The sequence below is a fragment of the Lytechinus variegatus genome, chromosome 3 (genome assembly GCF_018143015.1).
Source record: "Lytechinus variegatus isolate NC3 chromosome 3, Lvar_3.0, whole genome shotgun sequence".
Taxonomy (NCBI): domain Eukaryota; kingdom Metazoa; phylum Echinodermata; class Echinoidea; order Temnopleuroida; family Toxopneustidae; genus Lytechinus; species Lytechinus variegatus.
In genome coordinates, this window is record NC_054742.1 from 57,518,244 (window position 1) to 57,540,312 (window position 22,069).

Genomic DNA, 22,069 nt, shown 5'->3' on the forward strand with positions numbered 1-22,069 from the left:
GAATATGCATTTTGTGAACATTAAGAAAGTGAATAATCTGGAACAATGTTTTTCTTAACTTCAAGTGTACGCATCATGGTATTGAATCAAGGGAGTGTATTATACTGTATATATGATATATGTGGAGACGTCGTGGTCTAGTGGTTAAGACTATCGACTTATAATCTGATGGGTGTGGGTTCGATTCCCAGCTATGGTGTGTTTTCCTTCAGCAAGAAATTCACCTACATTGCGCTGCACTCAACTCAGGTGAGGTAAATGGGGTAATATTATAGGAGCGCCTTGAGGACCGAACAAGGTGGATACGTGCACTATATAAGTCCTATGTTATTCATAACAATAATAATGATGATGATGATAGTAATAATGATAATGATAATGATAATAATAATAATGATAGGAATTTATATAGCGAACGTATCCACCTAATCATTTACTTAAGCGTGCAAACTGGATTCTGGACAGTGAAATCGACGAACACTTGTAGTTTAAGCAAATTGAATTGATATTGAATTTATTGACAAAGTATTATATTGGTGGTGGCTCATGCGAAGAGTGACGAAGCAACAAGTAGGACATATCACTCTTCGATATAAAAGTAAATAAGATCAAATATGTTTTATATGTATCAAATTGAAAAATGAGCGTGATTACTTGCTGGGTCTTTATTTAGACCCTGATGTTTATGTCCTTAATATGGCACGTATGGTTTCTGGTTTCACCTTTGAAGGTCAAGTCTACGCCAGATATATGTTTATTTGAATATTTAATGAAAAAAAATCAAACAAGCATAACGCTGAAAATTACATCAAAATCCGATGTAAAATAAGAAAGATTATGACGTTTTAAGTTTTGCCTATTTTTCACAAAAATATATATACGCATAACTCAGTGACATACAAATGAGACAGTCGATGATGTCCCTCACTCACTATTTCTTTTGTTTCTTACTGTTTGAATGATAAAATATTTCATTTTTTAAAGATTTGACAATAAGGACCAACTTGACTGAACCATATAGTATTAAAATAATGCTAATTCCACATAGGTGAAATGATTTGTCTATTGATATACTGAAGGTAAGGTAAAAATCGTTTTAGTTTTCTGAGAAAATGTTTTTTCATTGGTTTTCTACCAAACGATATTTTTGTAGGAAAGTTGCTCGCATGTGACATCACAAATCAACTAATTAAAACTCTATTAACTTTTTTTTTCTTTGATGAATTTTCCTCAAACGTTTTCCAATATTTTCTAATTATTTTCTGCTATTTTTACAATACATATTTTGTCCGGGTAAACTAGCCCTTTAAGTGGAGATCATTATATACGTGACTGAAGAGGCATCTTCTACGCTTGCTAGCCATTTCATTGGCGGCTAGCTTTATCGCACATTGCCGTTTTCTCGCCTTTCACTTCATTTTTCTCGGCATGCTATGGTAGCGCATAAAAGACAAATTCGTTTAAAAGCACCATTGTTTAACAAACGTGAGCGTAAAGCTTTATAGGTCTATCGATGATTTGGTTTATTTTCAAATCAACCTTGAGGACTCTTGTCTGTTTTACTACCATCTCCTTTTTTATTTTTGCTTGTGGAATGGGTTTAAAGAAAGGTTTTTGGTCCTGTCGCTGTCCATCAAATTATAGAAAGGTAGTATATCATTGAAGAGGCGGCACACTGCATAACCCATCGTTTTTTTTTTTTTACCAGGGTCTAAGAAGTTGGTGGGCTGAGGAGGCGAACACTAGAAGACATGCAGCCTTGAGAAAGAAACGTAATATGTTTGACTTGGCGGGGCACCTTTGAGAGGTGAAGGAAATCAAAGGAATGGTGCGCGTGTCACCGGATTCGCGTTGGTATCAACGCCATCTCCTAAACGTGAAATGGGGAAAAACTACCCAAAACATAGAAGCACCCACTCAAGGTAGGGAATGCTAATGAAATGAAATGAATACTACGAGTCTGCGGGCTTTATTGCCAATGATTGGGAGGGTTTTATGAGATCGCTACACCTCTTAATAATGTGTGAGAATGTTATAAGCGACGGGCGAGGAGAAGTGTGCAATTATATTCAGATACCCTCTCGCCCAGAATTCACGCCATGAGTGCATTCAACACATCGACGAGGACCTCTTGGCAAAGCAGACACCAACATGAAAAGATATCTCGACCAAACAAATATACACCTATAGTTTTGTATCACATCACATCAGGCCGATCGTATTTCCGTTATATGAGATAGTTGTGTAAAATGTCATGCAAAATGTTGAGGTGGTTCGCTTGATATTATTATTTCACCCGTTTGTTTTGCCGCTGTCATCAAGATGTTACAACTACCTCGGGTTGTCCTGGAAAGGTGTTAAACATTAATTTAAGTATGACAAACATAACAGGGTCAAGTGACACCTCCGTCAAAACCTCAACCGTTTAAAAGGACAGCAGGATGTGTAAATAAAAAAGAAATGGTTGTTCAATCCAAATGATAGCTGATATAGGACGTGAGTTCCCCTTTTTAAAAGTATGTACCGGTAGTTAAAGACAATCCCTATCTGAACAAATTTAAAGAAGACCTATCATTTACACAGTCTCACGACTCAGACCGATACCATTGATAGCATAGAAAATAATTCTTAGATATTAAGTGTATCAATAATGATAATAATCATGTCAAGCTAAAAAAAATGAAGAAAAAAAAAGGAGAAAAATTAAAGACGACACAGTACAAGTTCTGTATAATGAATTGAACTGAATTGAAAAGGTTTATTATCATTGCACTTTGCGATCAAGTGTGTGCTGAATTGTGTAAGTAGAGTATATACAATGTAGACATTTAAAGCATGCAAAACTGGTTAAAAACATCGAACTATTAAAAGAAACATATTTTGGCAACTCTACTTAGAGTGTGAACGTGCCTATCAAAAAGAAAAAGATAAAATTAAAGACGATAATGGTGGAAAGGATGAATTTTGATAAGCGTCTTAATTGGAAAAGCTCGAGGTTCTGGATTTAAGTCCCATCGCAGCACTTACGTCCTTTGGCAGTACGTTAATCTTCAATTCGCCACTCTCCACCCAGGTGAAATAAATGGATACCCGGCATGATTAATCACATGAACGTTCGTAGCTTCATCTCGGTAGCCTGCTGAAGCCGCGGGTTTGAGATATGCAGCGCTTAAAAACACTCGTATTAAAAAATCATGATAATGTTGCATATAATCATCACCATTATTGAAATATGGATGACAAGGATAGAGTAGTTAGCATATTTTCTTCTTTACCCGACATCTTTCTTTGCCCGGTGGCATGGGAACGATTTTCTAAAAGGGGGTTCTAGTTTGTCAAGAAAATTTTTAACACGCCAAAAGAAGAAAAGATAATGATAATAATTTACAAAAGGATCTTCCCTCCCGAATGAAAGTGAATGTTGTTAATTTCCTCCACAAAGACAATGAAGAAGGGGTGTGGCTCTTATAGCATAATGACATACATTATAGCATATACCAACCAAATATCCTGGGGGTGCTGCGGCACGGGAACGTGTTGTGAAAATAAACAATGTCCATGTCAGCTCAGGGGTTCTATACATTTACACAAATTTGATTCAATTCAGTTCTGTATTTCATTTCCATCCAAAGACGTGACAAAGAAATCAGATACAAATTAACTGACGTTTTAAAGGAAAACAAATGTTCAACAAAAATTAAAATATCATAGGAGGATGATCGCACAGCTGAAAGAAATCACGATTCCTTAATTGAGTGTCGTTATGGACAAAAAAAAATAATGAAGGGGCCAGACATGGGGGCGTATGGTGATTTTCTTTTAAAGCTGACAGCAAGAGTGCAAAAATTTTGACCTTTTTTAATATTAACAAATATCTAATTTTTGAAAAAAAGTTGACATAATATTTAAAAAATAACATCATTTTCCATGTCTCCCAGGCTTTTAGTTTCCTTTTCTTTCTCTTTATATTTTTTTCTTGGTCGTGAAAATTTGCGGAGTCTATGGCTCCCTAAGCCCCCCCCCTCATTTGCCTACCAGCGCCTTAATTCATACTAACCTTTTGGGAGTCATCTGGTACATTAAAATCGAAGACTTCTTCTCCAGCTGATTCTGTCTGTGTCCTTTTACCCACTGTTTAAATGAAAAAAAGGAGAAACATTTAAAAATGCATTTAGCTGTTCATGTGACATTTGGAGTTTTGTGCGACAAACAAATTTCAAATATAATACAAAACCTAATCATTTATTAATGTAATAATTGCGATGAAATTTTCTCTTTGCGAGTAAACAAATGAACGGGGAAAATGGAGAGAAAATGTCAAATTTGATTTCAGTCTTGAGAGAGTGTATAAATATAGTTAGAGCAACATCATTCAACTCTCATGGCATTCTTACAAATTTCGATTTGTGATTTTTTAATGGAATGAAACCCAACTAAGTTGCATGTCGAACCAAAGGGATACAAATAGCCATTGATTTGATCAAAATATAAGAAATCATCTTCCTTCATGCATGAATAGCTTGAGTTATAATAAATTCTCTTGAAATTTCTGTTTTGTCCACGGTCGCAAGATTCACAATTAATGAGTAAAACTTTCAAGTCACTCCGTCGAAATAACACAAAAAATGTTAAAGATTCGAGTCCCAAAAACATGCAAATTTCCTACCCCCCCAAAAAAATTCTATGTTTGAAATACGTTTTTCATCAAATTACAGAAAATTTTCGGTCTCAACATTTTACAGAATGATTTATTTCCCGTAAGATCTACTGCTTTCTAACAGTATATGCCCTTGCACGAACGACAAAACGTCGAAATTATACCTGTATTCTGATGCCATCAATCACAGTTAAATATCGAATGTGCATCAGGCTATACCATGACGTAAAACATTTCTTTCATATCTTTTTCTTCCGTGTATATCGCTCAATTTTATTTTAGATCAAGAACAGCTTATCGGAAGATAAATGTGTTTCTAAATGGGGAAAAGTGCGATCACCTTTACTGATCTCTTTCTGTTTCCCCAGCACATTCCTTTTTTTGTACTTCTTTCATTCTATCCCTCTCATTCTTCTCCTCCATACATGCTCGTGATCCAATGGATAAAGTAGCAATATTAGATTTGGTCTCTTTCTAGTCTATTCTTGAGGACTGGTTACAAAAACAATGACTTGAAGTATTATATATTATTTGCAAAAAAAATGTCTAGGGCGGTGCCCAGATATTGATGGGGGGAAACACGACTTAATTCTGACGTCACTTTGATTATCAATTCAATAATAGAGGAAGGATCGAGCGATGCAAGGCCCATACCTCTCCTTTTATACTCTCTTTTATACTCCTTTTCTTTTTCTTATTTTCAACATCTCCCCCTTTTTTCTCGTCCTACTTCCTATTCACAGTAAAAGCACTCAAATTTAACAGCGGGAAGATGATTTTCACCTCGACAGTTTGTTCACAGTGTGAACACCTCTACTGGGAATGCCTCTACATAAAGAGAGTTAAAAGTACGTTCATAATTATAGCGGACCATATCTGAAGAAGTGATTCACACTGTTATAATGCTCACATTTAACAGCGTGGGTGTGATCTTCCTCAGTGTAACACACTGTGAACACACTGTTGGAAACACGGTGAGACACCGTCTACTGTTCAGCAGCAATTCCTTACTGACGTGTATAAACGTATAGCAGATGCTTTGCGTCATCTCCTCAAATCATAATCTCCTCTCTCGATTTTATTCATTTTTCATTTTCTTTATGACAGACACCATTCATTGCGTGTCGTCATCCTATTTTGTATATTTGATGGCGGTCGCCGCTCTGTAGTGTCTGTCGTTGACACAGTTTAAGAGGAAGAGTTTCTATAGTTAATGATTGCAACATACTGGTGGCAGGTGAGATGAACTTTATTACCCTAAGGGTGCAGATCTTACACTTCACCATAAATATTTTACATTGGTATTGACAGGTAAAGCGTCTTATTAATCATGTTTATCAAATGTCTAAGTTTTAAGGGATATACGCTAGCATAAACGATAAATGAGAACATGAATGAACTTTAAAAAGTTCATCCAACAATTCCGTTTCTCAGTGCTCGCATTTAGCATTATGCGTCCAAGAAATCAATGACGTCAATGTTAAAAAATTTAGTGATTATAATCTCTCACATTACTGAATTAATTAAACGCATTTTTATTCAACTAGCTATTCATCCCTATTCACACACTTCAACCTCTCAAATTCATTCTATTCTTGGTTGGGACACTATTCATAAGAGACAGTATACTCACTTGAATAAGTAACAACATGTCAACTGAATACATTATATGAAAATATGTTTCATACAAATGCTACTCCTTACCCTCTTAGTTCTGAAAGATCTTTCTCTTACCGAGCTGCATCTGAATTCAACAAAATCCCTTTGTGCGTGCGTATATCACCACTTTCAATTCTATTAAAATACATTTTTGAAATATATATGTGCTAAATGAAATTAAATCACTTATTTGTACCGGGGGCGGGGGTAGGTGTTGGTTATAGGATTTTTCTTTGTATATAATGATTTCACTTTAATGTCTGATGGTCAACTTCCTTTACATATGATAATCATAGCCTTCTTGCAATAAACTGGCTCCATGGAAGACCAGCAGCATTGCATTATTGCAGCTGAATATGGACTACCAGCCGTATAATTTACTTTACTCCTTTCCTTTTATTACTGTATTTTAACATTGACCTTTTCATTTCATGTTATATGTATTTGTATGTATTTTGTACTTTGTATTTGTTATTTTATATACGGAAATAAACAAACCATCTTAAACAAATGTCAGTCCTAAATGCAACTTTGTAATACAATAGGGTCTGTCTGTAAATGTATCAGAGTTATTGCATCACCATTCCATCCTTCTCTGTTCACCCTCACACACGCTCACATCTACCCAGGGGAAGGGGGGGGGGTAGAGAGAGAGAGAGAGACAGTAATAAGATAAAGGAAAGGGATGAAGATTGTCAAACAAAGAGATCAACTTTGAATTTGAATTTCAATAGATACGAACTGACGTCGCCTTTGGATAATATTTTCTTGATTCTTGCGCTGCTTCTGCGCTCACCCACACCAACATCCATGAACACGCACACACGCACACCTGAAATAATTAAAAAACTAAATCCATTAGTATGAATGACATCAACGAATGCCATAGAAAAGATATCTTTCCTTCCTTTTTGATGATTGATGACTCGGTAAATGAAGCGGGTAAAAGACGTTTTAACCCTGTGGATTAATATTGTACATTGTTCATTCATATATTTTCAAAGTTCGGCCTTTGTGTCAATGATGAAAGTCTCATTTCACATGTTGAATGTAATTCATAATCCTATGTTATGATGAATATTGAGTTGAATGGAAGATTGATTATTAGGTAAACCTGCCACGTATTTATTTTTTATTTATTCTTTTAAAAACACGATTTTTCTTCTTGCCATTGATTTCAGATAATTGTTGACATCTGGCTGTTTTGCCTTCTCATATGCTTTCTTTAGTTTTGACTTGGAGTTGATATAGAATGCACCTTATATCACTGACAGTGTTTAAAAAAATCATGAAATCTTACTGTGTACATGGTATAGGCATAAGTGTGTATTAACTGGACAATAAAGAGACACCTAAACTAGTTCACAATAAACGAGATATATTTGAATTCGAATTCATGAATCATAGTGTAATGAATGTGGTCGAAATAGCAGCGAAATAAATTATCTTATGTTCAACGACCGTGACAATCAAAAAGTCAATCAAACCTTTTGATAAACATTTATTAAAAGGGGCAATGTCAACGGCTTTTCATTAAACCTCCATCGTAAACGAGAAAAAGAAAAGGAGAAAGAATTTCTGCCCCAAGAACATAGCGTGGATGCGCACAAATGAGTCCCTTTGGGGGGAGAGGCGACAACCAACTGGCGGTCCGCAGACGTTTTTCAACGAGTAAATCTCCACAGAATTTGATGCGAGAATGAACATCATTTGACAGTTGTTGTAACAAGTGTTTGACTAGGCAAGGGTGACAAGCTATAATAATTGTCTGTTTACATTACTCAATAACTACATGGTGACGTCTCACTGACTGTCAAGTCGTGAACATTTTGAAGGGAAATTGTATACGCTTACGTTACGTACATGTTACATGTTACAAATTTTGGCCGGCCCGACCCATCATGCACGGATATTTTAATTGGTATGTTTATTCAAAGCCCACGTTTGATCGAGTTAAACCTATTTATGTTGCATGGCTCCTTACTAGATCTACATGTATCCCGGATCAGTAAAAGCTATCATCCTTTTCAAGAAATTTCAGACCACACTTTAAATTTTGCAATGTCTTTGTTACATTTTATTGCACATGTTACTGCAATTAAACGACTCGAATGGCAACGACTGCGAATCGTTCATAAATCGCAATTATTATTTCTTTGCTATCATGATAAGTAAGTCATATTTGTCGGGGCAAGTATATGAATTAATTAATTCATTAAGTAAACATTTACTTTCTACCAATTGAGATTCTCTAAAGACAAATTAAATGTTAATAAGGAAGTATGCGAGGTATATATTACTATTCTGAAAATCTGTAACCATTAATTTACGATATCTTCACAATTTTTCTTTTCTGTTTATATCACATTTATTTTTATTTGGAAAGATGTTGCCAAGTTTAATTACAATTATTAAAATTATTGAAAAATATATTTCTATTAGAAAACTATGATTTGATACAAGCTTTGCCTTCAAATAATAAAGTTTTAAAATATTTACGACTTTCTAATCTTAGCCGAATCTCAATATTCCCTTTGCCTAATAGTCATATCGGCTTTATCGGTGACACGACTCGGACAAAATGCATCAATTCACATGCAGTCATTTAAATTGTAACCATTAAATACAACGCCAGTCTGAGTGATAAAGTCAGTGTTCCATGTTAAGTTACATTTTAAACATTTAAGCCCAAGTGGAGTAGGCCTGTGAGACACTATGGGCACGGATTGTGGCGGCACGCATTTCACCTCCAATCCAATGCCGTTTAGATTACTGGAGTAAGTAAAGAGCACTTTAAATATAAACGGTTTGATCATATACATGGCCTTGCAACCTGGATCCCTTTCTCCTCTGATTAAGGTTTTTAATCAATATCCTTTCACTAATGGACAAGATAGAATATATATCCCCCAAAAAAGTCTTGCGGTGATATGGGGCACCAAAGTGAGGCGGAGCGGTCACGGATCCGAAGCGATAGATTTGCACTTTAGGACAATTAGTTCATTAATGTCCCACGTATTTGTAAAACAATTTCGGATGTTTTGCATAGTTACCAGAATACTTGATAGCGTTAGAAACAGATTTCAGAAACCTGGAGCCAAAGTCTTTCAAACCTTTTCGAAATGAGATTCGATTTCGTTTTTACTTGAATTCTTGAAATCTGGATGATTCTATAATGTATGACTGTCTCACGGATTGAACAGTATCGGTATATAGTGTCTGAAGCAGGAACAAAGACTGAACTTAATTACTATAATTATTATACAATTGTGTAAAAGTTGAGATCCTGTTAGGAACATAATGGATATGACATAAGCACTTTAAAGTGCCTATCAGTCACATACTAAACATATAGTTTTCCATTTAATTGTATTCATAATGACATTTTGATTTTGGCGTTCATTAATCTAACGTGTTAAGCATCGAGCTTATTTCTGGAAAAAAAAAACATACATTAACTTTTTATTTGAAGGAAATTTAACCAAACCAATGTGATAATTGATGAATGAGAAATGATCAAATCATCATAGTTGATTAAAGTGAATGTATCCATGCAGTTCACCTCAGAATCGCACTTCTTTTGCAGAGATTCTGCTTGTGATGAGTTTGCCCTTTATCGCTTCTGGCAGGTCGTAACAGGGCGGACATGATCCCACATATATTTCTTGCGACTGGCCCTTGTTAGGCCATCGCTCAAAGCGTGACTTCCAAGTAAAAGTAGAGCGTTGAAAAGACCCCTCATCGTAAAATGCACGAAATCCCGACTTTCGTCAGAGAATCGACTTGAAACACGATTCAGTAATGACTGCACGAAAACTTCAAATCTCCCTTAACCCTTTTTTTTTTATTTAGGACAGCTTTTACATTAGTAATGAAATTCTCGATATGAGGAAGATAGTTATTAATCTAAATACTAGAATTTTGAGAGTGCATATGATTTAAATAATTCTTTCTCACCAACTACACTTCAACAATAACTTCTAAGATTTCTTAAAAATAGATTTAGTGACATAAACTCATATTTAGTAACATCGTACGCTTCATATTCAAGATTAATTGTACTTTGTATAATTGTGGAGGTGCCGCGGTAGAGACAGTGGTCTAAGGCGCCTGACTATACATAGAAAGTCCCGTTCGATCCCCGGCCGCGGCACCTATGCCCGCGAGCAAGTCATATCGACAATGCTCTTTTATCCTGCATTCAACGAAAATGAAATACGCATTCTTGGTGGTAACTAGGTGTACACTCGTTAAAGTAATCAATGAATCAATCGTAAAAAAGCTCTACGATGATTGCTAAGCTAATCAATGAATCAATTGAATCAATCGTGTTACGGGCCCCTAATTGATAGGAAGTGACATGAAATAGAATAGGAATGATGACTACGTTCACATCTACCCTAGATAAGCACCCATTTCCGGTTTAGAACCGCCCCTCTAAAACCGACTCAGTTTGATATCCGGTTTCGTCAACTCAAATCAACCCTATTCTTTATTCCACATCGCTGAAATCCAACTTCCATTTCCCCCTTTACTTTTCCCACGTTTGTGTTCTTTTATGATTGGGAGTGACGTCATTTTCGTGTCTTATCCCTGGATCGCGGACTTCCGTCCCAAATGGGGCGATAGTTAGGATAAAGCACGGTCGGATCGCATCAATACAGAACGGGTATGGACGGAGCATGTGGAAGATAGATGGTGTTATGCGATGGTATCAGAATTGGCTCGTTGAATTATCCGTCTTGCCATGCACGTAACCCGTCAAAACTAAACGAGGGTGAGGGATCCAACACCGACGGACCCCTGCCCAAACTGTTGAACAGGTAGCTTATTTTTCCTTCATTTCTAACTGATTGAAATGTCATAGAATGGCCGTGCTTGGGAGAGGTATACCGCTTTCCACCCGACCTCCATGCAAAAGTGCTACTTTGAATAACTTAAAATGCTCCCTGAAATAGATTTAATAGGTTAAGTACCCTTTGAAGGTCATGTACGCTGAAACATTGGATAAGTGCACTTTTTCATTTACAATGCATTTCGTGTTTTGGGTCTTCTATAAAGTTAAAATCACGGCCTCGTACAAAAAATTAAGAAAATTCTAAAAGCACTTTATATAAACTTCCACATTATGATTATCATCATGTCTTAGATTACCACAGAGTACACGGATAAACTAATCATGTCCCGTTTCATAAACACTCGTTAAAATAACTAATAATGATAATAATAATCAGTTTTCAGAGACACAGAAAAATAACTGCTTCTTAAAAACGGATGTTTTAACACAGATTTGAATCTGTCCAATTTAAAAAAAAATCTTATATTAAGAGGAAGGCTGTTCCACAATTTCGGTGCCATTTTCCCCAAAGCTCTTTCACCAAAAGTCTTGGACTTTACTCGTATGTATCAGAGAGAAGATCCCCTGATCGTGAACGAAGATTTCAATAGGTTGATATTTCTGAATAACATCACTGAGGTAGGCATTCCCATTAACACACTTAAAAACAAGAGTGGGGAATTTGAACGAAATGCGAGCCTTTATAGGAAGCCAATGGAGACTAAATAGGATCGGTGTCACATGTTTAACTTTCTGTTTGCAAACTAAGAGCCTTGCAGATGCACAATTTCTATGACAAATATACTATCAACCAATCATATGAAGAGAATCTAAGTCATCACATTCTTAAGTGCATATAAAAGTGCTGATGAAAACTATTCGCTAAATTGTATTTCTGTTCTAAGAAATCATTATCACTATCATTACCGCTTGCAGTATAGGGCATACAATGAAAAAAAAAATGAATGTAACCTCATGTTATTAGGTAACCCAAACTTTTGATTTTGCGGCGCATCTTTTTTAATAACACACATAGAAGTAGTCATATAGATTATATATTCAACATACATCCTTAAAGGGCAAGTCCATCCCAACAAAAAAAGTTGATGCGAATGAAAACAGAAAAATCCAACAAGTATAACACTGAAAATTTGATCAATATCGGATGCAAATTAAGAAAGTAATGACATTTTGAACTTTTGCTTAATTTCACAAAACAGCTTTATGCAGATCCTTGTCTGTATGCAAATGAGGGACTGATGACATCACTCACTTACTATTTCTTTTGTACTTTATAATATGAAATATTCAAATTTTTATCCTCATTCTCCTGTGAAACAAAGTTTTCTTCCTCCCTGAACATGTGGAAATACCTTTATTTTATCATTTTATGGTTCAATCAAGTTGGTCCTTTGGTCATATCTGTAAAAGATTGAAATATTGTATAATTCAAACAATTAAAAATAAAATAAATAATGAGTGAAGGACATCATCTAGTCTCTCATTTGCATATCACTGAGTTGTGCATATAACTGTTTTGTGAAACATAGGCGAAACTTTGAAATGTCATAACTTTCTTATTCCAATCCGATTTTGATGGAGTTTTCAGCGTTGTGCTTGTTTGATTTTTCTCTCTTTAAATCAAAGCAACGTTTTTCTGGGGTGGACTTGACCTTTAAACTATAAACCGCAATAATTGCAAAAAATAACTTTATGGAATCTCACTGCTTTATCAGCTAGAATATCTTCCAATCAATTCATACTGCAAGCAGCACACGTGATTCTTACTTTTCATTCATAGCTTAACATGGCCTCTGATAAACCCCCAGAGGGTCAAGCGGTATGTTAGCATTAAATACACCCCATCCCTTGCAAAAATGAAGAGAAAACTACTCCTTTCCATCATGCCCTCGAGAGATGATCACGTAAAGTCCCTCAATCCACTCATTATCGATTTACCTGCAAAGTTTTTTCTCGCAAATCGCGCGCGATATTAGCGCCCACGCCTCGTCACTTACCCGCCAATTTCGCCGTGATAGTTTTAACCATTTTGGAGAGACCGCCTGATTCCACCAGTTTTGATAATGTATAAGAGCTCACTGAGGCTCCCGAAATGGGCGACATTGGCCGTCCCTTTCCCTGTCCTCGTCGCTGTATTCGGGCCTCCACAAAATAAAATGGAATTCAATCAAAACAATTATTGATCCGAAATATATTCTTTCAGGAAGGGCAGATGCGAGTCTGGCTCAGCATGGATGCACCTTTTTCTTTTTACTTCATTATTTCCAGTATCAACAAGTGATTAATATTTCATGATTTCTCCCATGAAAATGGTCGCTTTGAAAACGATTACTAGAGCACGAAATTTGTATTTTCTTTTTTTTTAATGAGTATGAGCACTATTAGGTTATAAAGTCCAGCTGTTGGTTTAATATTTAATTGTCAAAGATACCCAAAGAAAGAACTGATGTATATTTATCCAAACCTAGCATTTATCATTAAAGCAATTTCAAGACATGTTTTGACGGTTTTATGCCTATAATACTAGATTGAAAGGGATATTTTTGTTGAAGTCATAATACGCAAATGTATTAAAGAAACGTTTTGCTTGACGATATCCATTTACAGTGTGTATAAATAAAGCGTTCATTTTCTCGAAAAAGCTGTCATTTATACGCCATGAAATTTGAAGGAGTTTCTTTTTCTGAACATTGACATATGTTCTGAAGTCTTTTCGATCACCTGACATACAGAATATGCAATTTTAGTTAATGCTTGACCTAACACTGTCTTTTTTGTCCAGGGTGTCAAAATTGGTTTGCAACAAAATGAAGGAAATTTGCACAATGGAAACTGATGAATACTCCCAATCAACTTGCTCTTTGTAGCCTATGCCCTTGTTATTATTTGAAATTACGTGTCAACTGATAATCAGAGCTGTAGTACTGTATTTGTTTCATGCTTGGATGAAGATCACTGATGTGTAATCCCTCAAGATCCTGCAGGGAATTCAGAGTCATGGAAATGAATACAAAGAATGGACAGGGATTTGATTGGGTTTGGTCAAGTTTTTATTTGATTAAAATTACAAAGTTATTCATTAATCAGTCCTCAATCATGCATGAAATAAATGAAAAATGAAATCATTAAATGAAATCGGTAAATACATGGAACATAATCATATACATGTATGTGGGCAAAGAACTATCATTCGACTTCGAGTACGCAAGTCAGAGTGCTGCTGAATTGTGCCACTTTTCTTTCATTTTGGCGCAAGTCATTTTTGACACCCTGGAAAATTTGAAAAAGAAGATCATTCTTCAAAAAGCATAAGCGGCAGTTTGCATGTTTGGTGTCATCTGATAAAGCAGATCTTAGAGCATCTATCAATATCAAGCAATATGCTACATAATATTTTTAAACATAATTTTGACAGCTTTTCCGAAATAAAATCTTTATGGGCACTCTATAGTGTCATCACAATTGCACAAGTGTACTTTTAAGAAGGAACGGATGGGCATTACATCTCGAACGAAAATCTTTTACTTGAACTGTATTTCCAAATTTTTTTCCCAAACTTTCTTTGTGCATGATATATGTTTTTTTTGCTCTACGTTGAAAGAATGAAATGAATGCATATACTAAGAAAGGTAAGATAAAGAAATGAATCTAAACCGATCACTTCAACATTCAGATTTAAAAAGTTGCATATCATATTTAAGCTATATAGTCCGATTCTTTACGAGAATGATGAGTTAAGGAAAACTTTCTTGATTTTTTCTTCAAAGTGGTGATCATGCATGGCGCGGTATCAAAAAAAGGAAAAAAAACAAGCATGTGCCGTTTCTTATATAACAATCACGAAATTGATTTCGAAAAGTCGGAAGATTTGATGGAAGCATTATGAAAGGAATATAGAAACAAAGGGAGACTGACGTGGAGAAGTCCAAAGTCATTCATGATACTATGACATTCTACACTGATTGTTCATTGAAACTCTTTGTTTACCGATATCATCCACTGCACATCGGGATGATGAGCCAAGTTGATCTTCACAATGAAGTACACAAGCCAGAAACTTTAAACCACAAATAGGCATTTGATTGAAATCGAGATTCTCAAAGATCACCGATATATAAAAAACGTATAGTCTCTCCACTTTTATATATTCTGTACCACCAGGCAGTGGATGTCTTTATGAAATGGTTTTTAATCTCCCTTCGGTGATTTCAATTTCATATAGAGGTCAGCGAGTATGATATTCAAATTTGTCTATATTTTCTTAGCAACCCCATTTTTACTCCCGACACCCGATCCAGTTTCGCGCGCTTATCTAGGTTTCTTACTCTGGTATTGGAGTACTGGTCACGGTCTCTTACCTCAAGTTACAGAAACCACACATTAACCTGCCGGGATCTGAACGGTAAACCAACACCTTTGATGCCTCAGTCACTTCGGCGAAAACGACTCCAGACCGATCAAAGCTTTTACGTTATTACCAATGACATTATCATCGATCGGTTTTTAGTTTATTGGGTAGCTGTGACTGTAGCATTGCACCTGTCACACGAAGCAACCAACATCTAACTTGCTATTATATGTTATCTAGTATCTGTAATCCAATGATTTTGTGTATAATAACCCTTACTTATATTTCATTTATTGTAACATACAATTCCCTTATTCCTCTTTAACATCGATATCACGTTGCTATTATTTGTAATGATCTCAACCCTTTGATATTTTATAGTTTTACACATTCATATATAACTGATTGTCGTTGTTTCACTCGATTTTCTATAATGCCATACTTATTTCATTGCTATCATTTCAGTGTTGTTTTATCAGTGAATAAATTATGCAATTAGTAATTTTATAATTAGTAACTGTTCCCTTTTGGTAACTTAAATATTTCAGTTTGATTCATATTATCATTTAAGTAAAAATATTTGTTTATTTATGTTACCAAGCATTGTTATCTTTTACTCTGATTTTGACTTTTCATGTATGATATTATGATTTATGTTGTTCTTTATGTTTTCATCAGGTCATTGATGAAAAACAGTTTTAAGCTGTCGTTGTCGTTTCTGACTAACCTGTATCTTTAGAATCTTGTACCTGAATAAATATGTTCTATTATTATTACTATTCCATGGCTTTTCCTTAATTGAGCTTTTGAGCAATGTCAAGAGCACGTATCTCCAGAATCGTAATTTCTTGAGAAAACCTATAGAAATGAATCATATCATGAAAAATCATTTCTATATGAAATGACCCCGAACGTGGAGAAGTTTGACTATAAATGTTGGTTTCGGAGCTTCGTGTGTGTCTGCCTGATGTAACATGGGCATCGCGGGCGTAAAAATGAGAATATTTGACCGGGATTTTCGGAAGGTAACAAGTTCTCTATGAGAATCTTCTCCAAAGTTCATCTTCAATACGGAGCTGGTCAAATCTCGTGCACTCATTTCTATCATCTTTGCTTGTAATTTCATTTTTGACGGAGACACTGATATAATGCTTGAAAATATATTTCATGACAACCATATCGCTAGGGCCCCGTCGTACAAAGTGTTACGATGTATTGATCAATCTTGGATACATATACAATATCACTTTTCTCCTATGTCCTATGTAAACAAAGAGAATTACACGGAATTTCAAAGAAAACGATGAATGTGTGATTATAATGTACATCATAATCTTGAACAAACATACAATTTAGATGTTGGCGTTGCTCGCTGTTATAGTTGTGGTTGATAAGATCAATCGCAACTCTTTGTAAGACGGGGCCAATAACTCCGGTTGCATGTTTGATAATGATTAGTCAAATTGCTATTCAAAGCAGTTCTGATTGACAGTATTACCTCCATGAATACAAGCGGGTAAACCGCGTAGAATGCCCCACCGTTCTTGGTATTCTTCATTAAGCGGATATTTGCTTCAGTCATGGTGATGACAAAATAATCTATTCAGACCTTCAGAGAGTTCGATCTGGACTAATGATTAATGATACAATTTTTGTTTTCTCATGTCAGCACTGAGACTAATGAAGTTTTTTCGGGTTTACATCTTCCGTTTTCCTTTACAAAACAGTAATTGTCATTTCAAAAACAAAAACGCTTTGTTTTTGGAAATATTAATCTAGAGACATCATGATAACAATGACATTCAAACGTATTTGCACTTTTGAGAATAAATCGTTTCATCTGATGGGAATGTACGATATTATCAACAAGAAATGCTATTCAGATGGAATACAGGATCATTGACTTCAACAGTAAGGGGCATGCAAGGGGACAGTGGGAGGACCACTCCAATTATTGCAGAAAATAAGGGAAAAGGGGTAAGAAGAGTGTCAAAAATTGATCTGGATGTTATGATTTCTATCATTTTTATAATACCCCCACTCCATTGTAAATTCAAATGAGCAAATGGCGCCATATATACCCATATAGAAATACTTTGACACCGCCCCTGAAGGTCAAGCCTATAACGTCACGACATTCAAAGACATATTTCTCTATGGATATCGGTCTCTTGTTCACTTAATTAAAGGAGTTAGCTCCGGGTTTGTTAATCGGGATGTTAATTTGCATAATTACACATTGGAGAGGTCCATTTCCATGCAATTAACAAAAAGGTGGCGAACTCATTTTGGGGGAAATCTGTCTCAGAATTAAATCTCCGATGGCCGTTGTTTTTGGTAAAGTGAGTTGGGTGATGGTAACAACAACTCGTACGATGGCCATTCGTGCAACACCACTACAACAGCACTACATTAATTTCCTTTCTCTCTGTTCTATGTATTGTACATCTATCTTCTTACGTTTTTGCATTACAGACTTAATTACGGAAATAATTGCCTATATATGAACTTGAACGGATAGTAGCGGTAATTGTAATATTGCTCTCTTTTCTCTTCTATTTTCGTATTTATAGGATTATTTACATTTCTCATTTATTATTTTATTCCATTGATTCTCCTTATTATGGAAAAACAAGACACGTAAAAAATAAACGAAACCCCCAAGTTCTGTGTTATCGACGATGGTTGAATTGGTATTCTTTCTGACGACAAAATTATTTAAGAATACTACACATGATAACCAATGAAAACGATATCGTGTATATTAAGTGTATAAAATAAATACTAATTTCGTATGATTTAGGGAAAGGTATATGATAAAATCAATAAGCAGGAGATGTAACCGATGAAGCATAACATGCATGAAATTCTAACAATAAAATCAAGAACACGATCTAATACCCTTTCATATTTTGTTATCATTTGTAAAAAAAGATAAATGTATCAAGACATATTGGTGTGGATACTGAATTCATCCAGCTACACACTTCTGCTATAAATGCTGGCAGTTATCTGTCATCACTCATCAACAATTGAGCAATATTTTAAAATCAATAGAATAGCAATTAAGAATCATGTTCACATGATCGAATCATTATAAAACATCGATTGTACATTCTTTACATAACAATGTATTATCATAGCTTTCGGACATTGTTCTTTGCCTATTTTATGTTGTCTTTGAGGATAACAGTCCAACCTATTTATTTCTATGTCCTGAGGAAGAGGAGCAACGGAAGTGCGAGGATGTCGAAGCTTTTATGGTCGCCTGGGGTTAATTTGTCGATCAAAGTGTCAACAGTCTGATTGTTCATTAATTTCATTCTTGTAACCATCACAGTGACATATATACGCTGAAGAAAATGACGTGAGCGTACAAACGAACAATGCTGATACATAACAAAATTAAGTTTTGACTAATTCTAATCTACTTTCTTAATTAGGTCATTCCATTATCATACATTATGTGATACCATTTAAGCCAAAATTGCCTCGAATGTTTTTTGAGACAGTATTAGTGCATCTATGTATTCTCCGATAGGGTGGTATAATGCAGCTTTACAAAAATAACAGCTTCAAATAATATCTTAATCTTGTTACCATTATGAGCTGAGAAATTAGGAAATTCACACCTGAAGAGGGGCATTCTAAGGCTTGTTTGTAAGAATTCACGTAGACCATTTCACTAACCAAATGATGCGAGCGCAAGCTGATTTTTTTTTAACAAGTGCACACCAAGTTACCAATAATGCATATAGCATAGCATTTCCATTTATTCGAAAGCAGGATAAAAGAGCATCATACATTAAATGCTTTAAGGTGCCGTGGCCGGGGATCGAACCCCGGACTTTCTATGTATAGCCAGGCGCCTTAGACCACTTGGCCACGGCACCTCCACTTCTTGTTACCATTATGTTTACACAATTGATACCATTATTGTCAATTTTTTCGAAGTATGACATGAATAAATGTTGAAATGCGATGTACAATAAAATGTAACATCTTCTTTAAAATTACTGAAAGAAATTCAAGAAGACTTAAAAAAAAAACAAAGATCTATTGCAGGGCAATGACATCTGGATTTCATATCATTTCATTCAAGGAGTGTTGTGGTTTGTTGGTTTGAAGCCTGCCTTTGAAACAGAGGGTCGTGAGTTCAAGTCCAAGCCATGACATGAATTCCTTCAGCAAGAAAATGATCCACACTGTGTTCCACTCAACCCAGGCGATGGCTGAGGCGAAATCCCGGTGGGATTAAGATCATTGAATGCACCACGGGCCTTTAAGTAGCTGGAGCTTAAGCTAAAACAAGAGTGCGTCATTAAATAGGCAACGAGATTATCAGCTCCTCAAAATAGGTACTATTTTCATAAAATAGTTAGATTCCAGACGTTCTGACCTAAGCAGAGCTATCTCTGGAGGACGTCTTCTTAGTCTGATCAATAACTTAATCAACTGTTCGAATGGTAGGAATCATTGTTTACCAAGCTTTGTCGATATTTTCATCAAGGGTCATTTGGCAATACCACGATCAGTAATATCAGCATTTTGTTGATACGCGTATAGGCCTATATGGTAGTAATAAAATCACCCTGAAGCATAGATCGATGCACCCGATTGTCAAAGTCCACGGGTATTCTTGTGAGAGATCAGTACTATTGTGACGGTATCCGGACATCTACCCCCCGGATATCCACCCTCTACATCCACCCACTAGGACATCCACCCTCTAGGACATCCACCCTCAAGGACATCTACCCCTCGGACATCCACCCCCGGACATCCACCCCCTTGATATCCACCTCCGGATATCAAGCCTATCCACCCCCTAGGACAAGTTCCCCCGAGGACACCCTAGAATTCTCTGTTGTGACATGGTTAGCATATTATGTTATACTCAAGTCATAACAGGGAGGTAGGAAGTCTAACCCCCCATTTCCATGGTCTCACCAACGACACTGACTCCAAACCGACCGATGGTATTCCATTGGTAATAACGTAATAGCTTTCGGCCTGAAGTAAGTTTCTTAAGTGAAACTGTGGCTTAACCAGCCAATAGTGGTTACCGTATAATTAATGTGTATGAATTAATACACCGTTGCTAGGCACCTTACAGAGAAGGATCTTCTATGAACTAAGATATCGTATCCGGTCCGAAAGAATATCTTCGTACGTTGGTAGTACCACAGCCACACCCACGAAACCCACACCGGACCAATCGAAGCTCTAACGTCATTTTGAATGACGTAAAAAAAATTGAATGGCATTTCGCCGGTCGGTTTGAAGTCGGTTTCGTTGCTGTGACTGTAACATTACGATTTGAATCACGACATGATATCGACAGGATTGGGGGTCAAAGGGGTGGGTAAGCAATTAGTCATTCCGTTGGTGTAATGGTTCTTTTAAACAAGATAGAATAAGAAGAGAAAAGGCGATAGATTATGTGAAACCAATCTAAAAAGCTACACCGCAATGGTTCCTTGAATCAATAAAATGATTACCTATCCTTCTCGGACAGGTGGATTAATCGGTGTGTAATGAATATAAATGGGAAGGGATCGTTTGATGATTTACTTAACATTAGAAAATTCATGGATACCATTGACAAACCGAACAGCCATCGGTCAACCTGCAAAACCGACTAGAGACCGCAATCAAATATTTTTTACGTTATTTTCAATGATATACCATCGTTCGGTGTGGAGTCGGTTTCGTTGGTCTGACTGTGGCATCAACGGAAAACCGTAGTGACAAACGGAATAGACATCGGTCAAACCATAATAGGTCCACGGTCAAACCGGCGAAACCGACTCGAGACGGACTATCGTTATTTCCAATGTTAAACCATCGGTCGGGAGAGTCGGTTTAGTAGCATGGACAGTGATTCGTTTATCGCATTACAATCGGTTTGCTAAAAGACGGTTGTAAATTTCTAATCCTGATTCAGTTGCTGAAATCGATCAGTCAGATAATATTCCATGAGAGATTTCCCGTCGAAGATATCTTCACGTCAAGTGACGGTATCGAGGCAAACATTAAACCAACTAATCGGTACGCATTGTGATCCGGTCATTGAGCTATATACAGTCATACCAACGAAACCGGCTCCAGACCGATCAAAGCTATCACGTTATTCCGAATGCCATGTCATCGATCGGTTGAAGTCGGGTCCCCTTGGTGTGACTGTAGCCGATGGTATACGTTAAGCAGTGGGTATGAATATTGATAAGTGTTGACGACGGCACGGGCTCTCTTTCAGAGTTCCCACTATGCAGCAATCAATGACGGGCGGTATTTGTGGATAATCATTTTTCCTCAGGATCGAAGAAACCATGACCCCGGTTTCCTGACGTATATCAATTCTTGGAGACTTCAGTCGTATACCTTAATGGTCGATGGCTCGGCTCTTTATAGAAAGATTTCCTCGGTGATAATCATGTTCCTCAATTAAATATCAGAAATTAAGTGACGGAATATTTATCGGTATAATGGATACAACCAAAGACATTTCCACAAGAAATCAGATAGCTTATTTTCGAACAAGTTC

General features: G+C 36.2%; 1 protein-coding gene across 1 annotated transcript in view; it reads right to left on the reverse strand.

Annotated features, from left to right (window-relative positions):
• The window catches only part of LOC121411461, a 50,804-nt gene that overhangs the window by 22,263 nt on the left and 6,472 nt on the right, over positions 1-22,069 (reverse strand). The window contains exon 2 of the mRNA XM_041604213.1: positions 4,058-4,131. Within this exon, the coding sequence (XP_041460147.1) occupies positions 4,058-4,131 (74 nt within the window). The remainder of the gene's footprint in view (positions 1-4,057; positions 4,132-22,069) is intronic.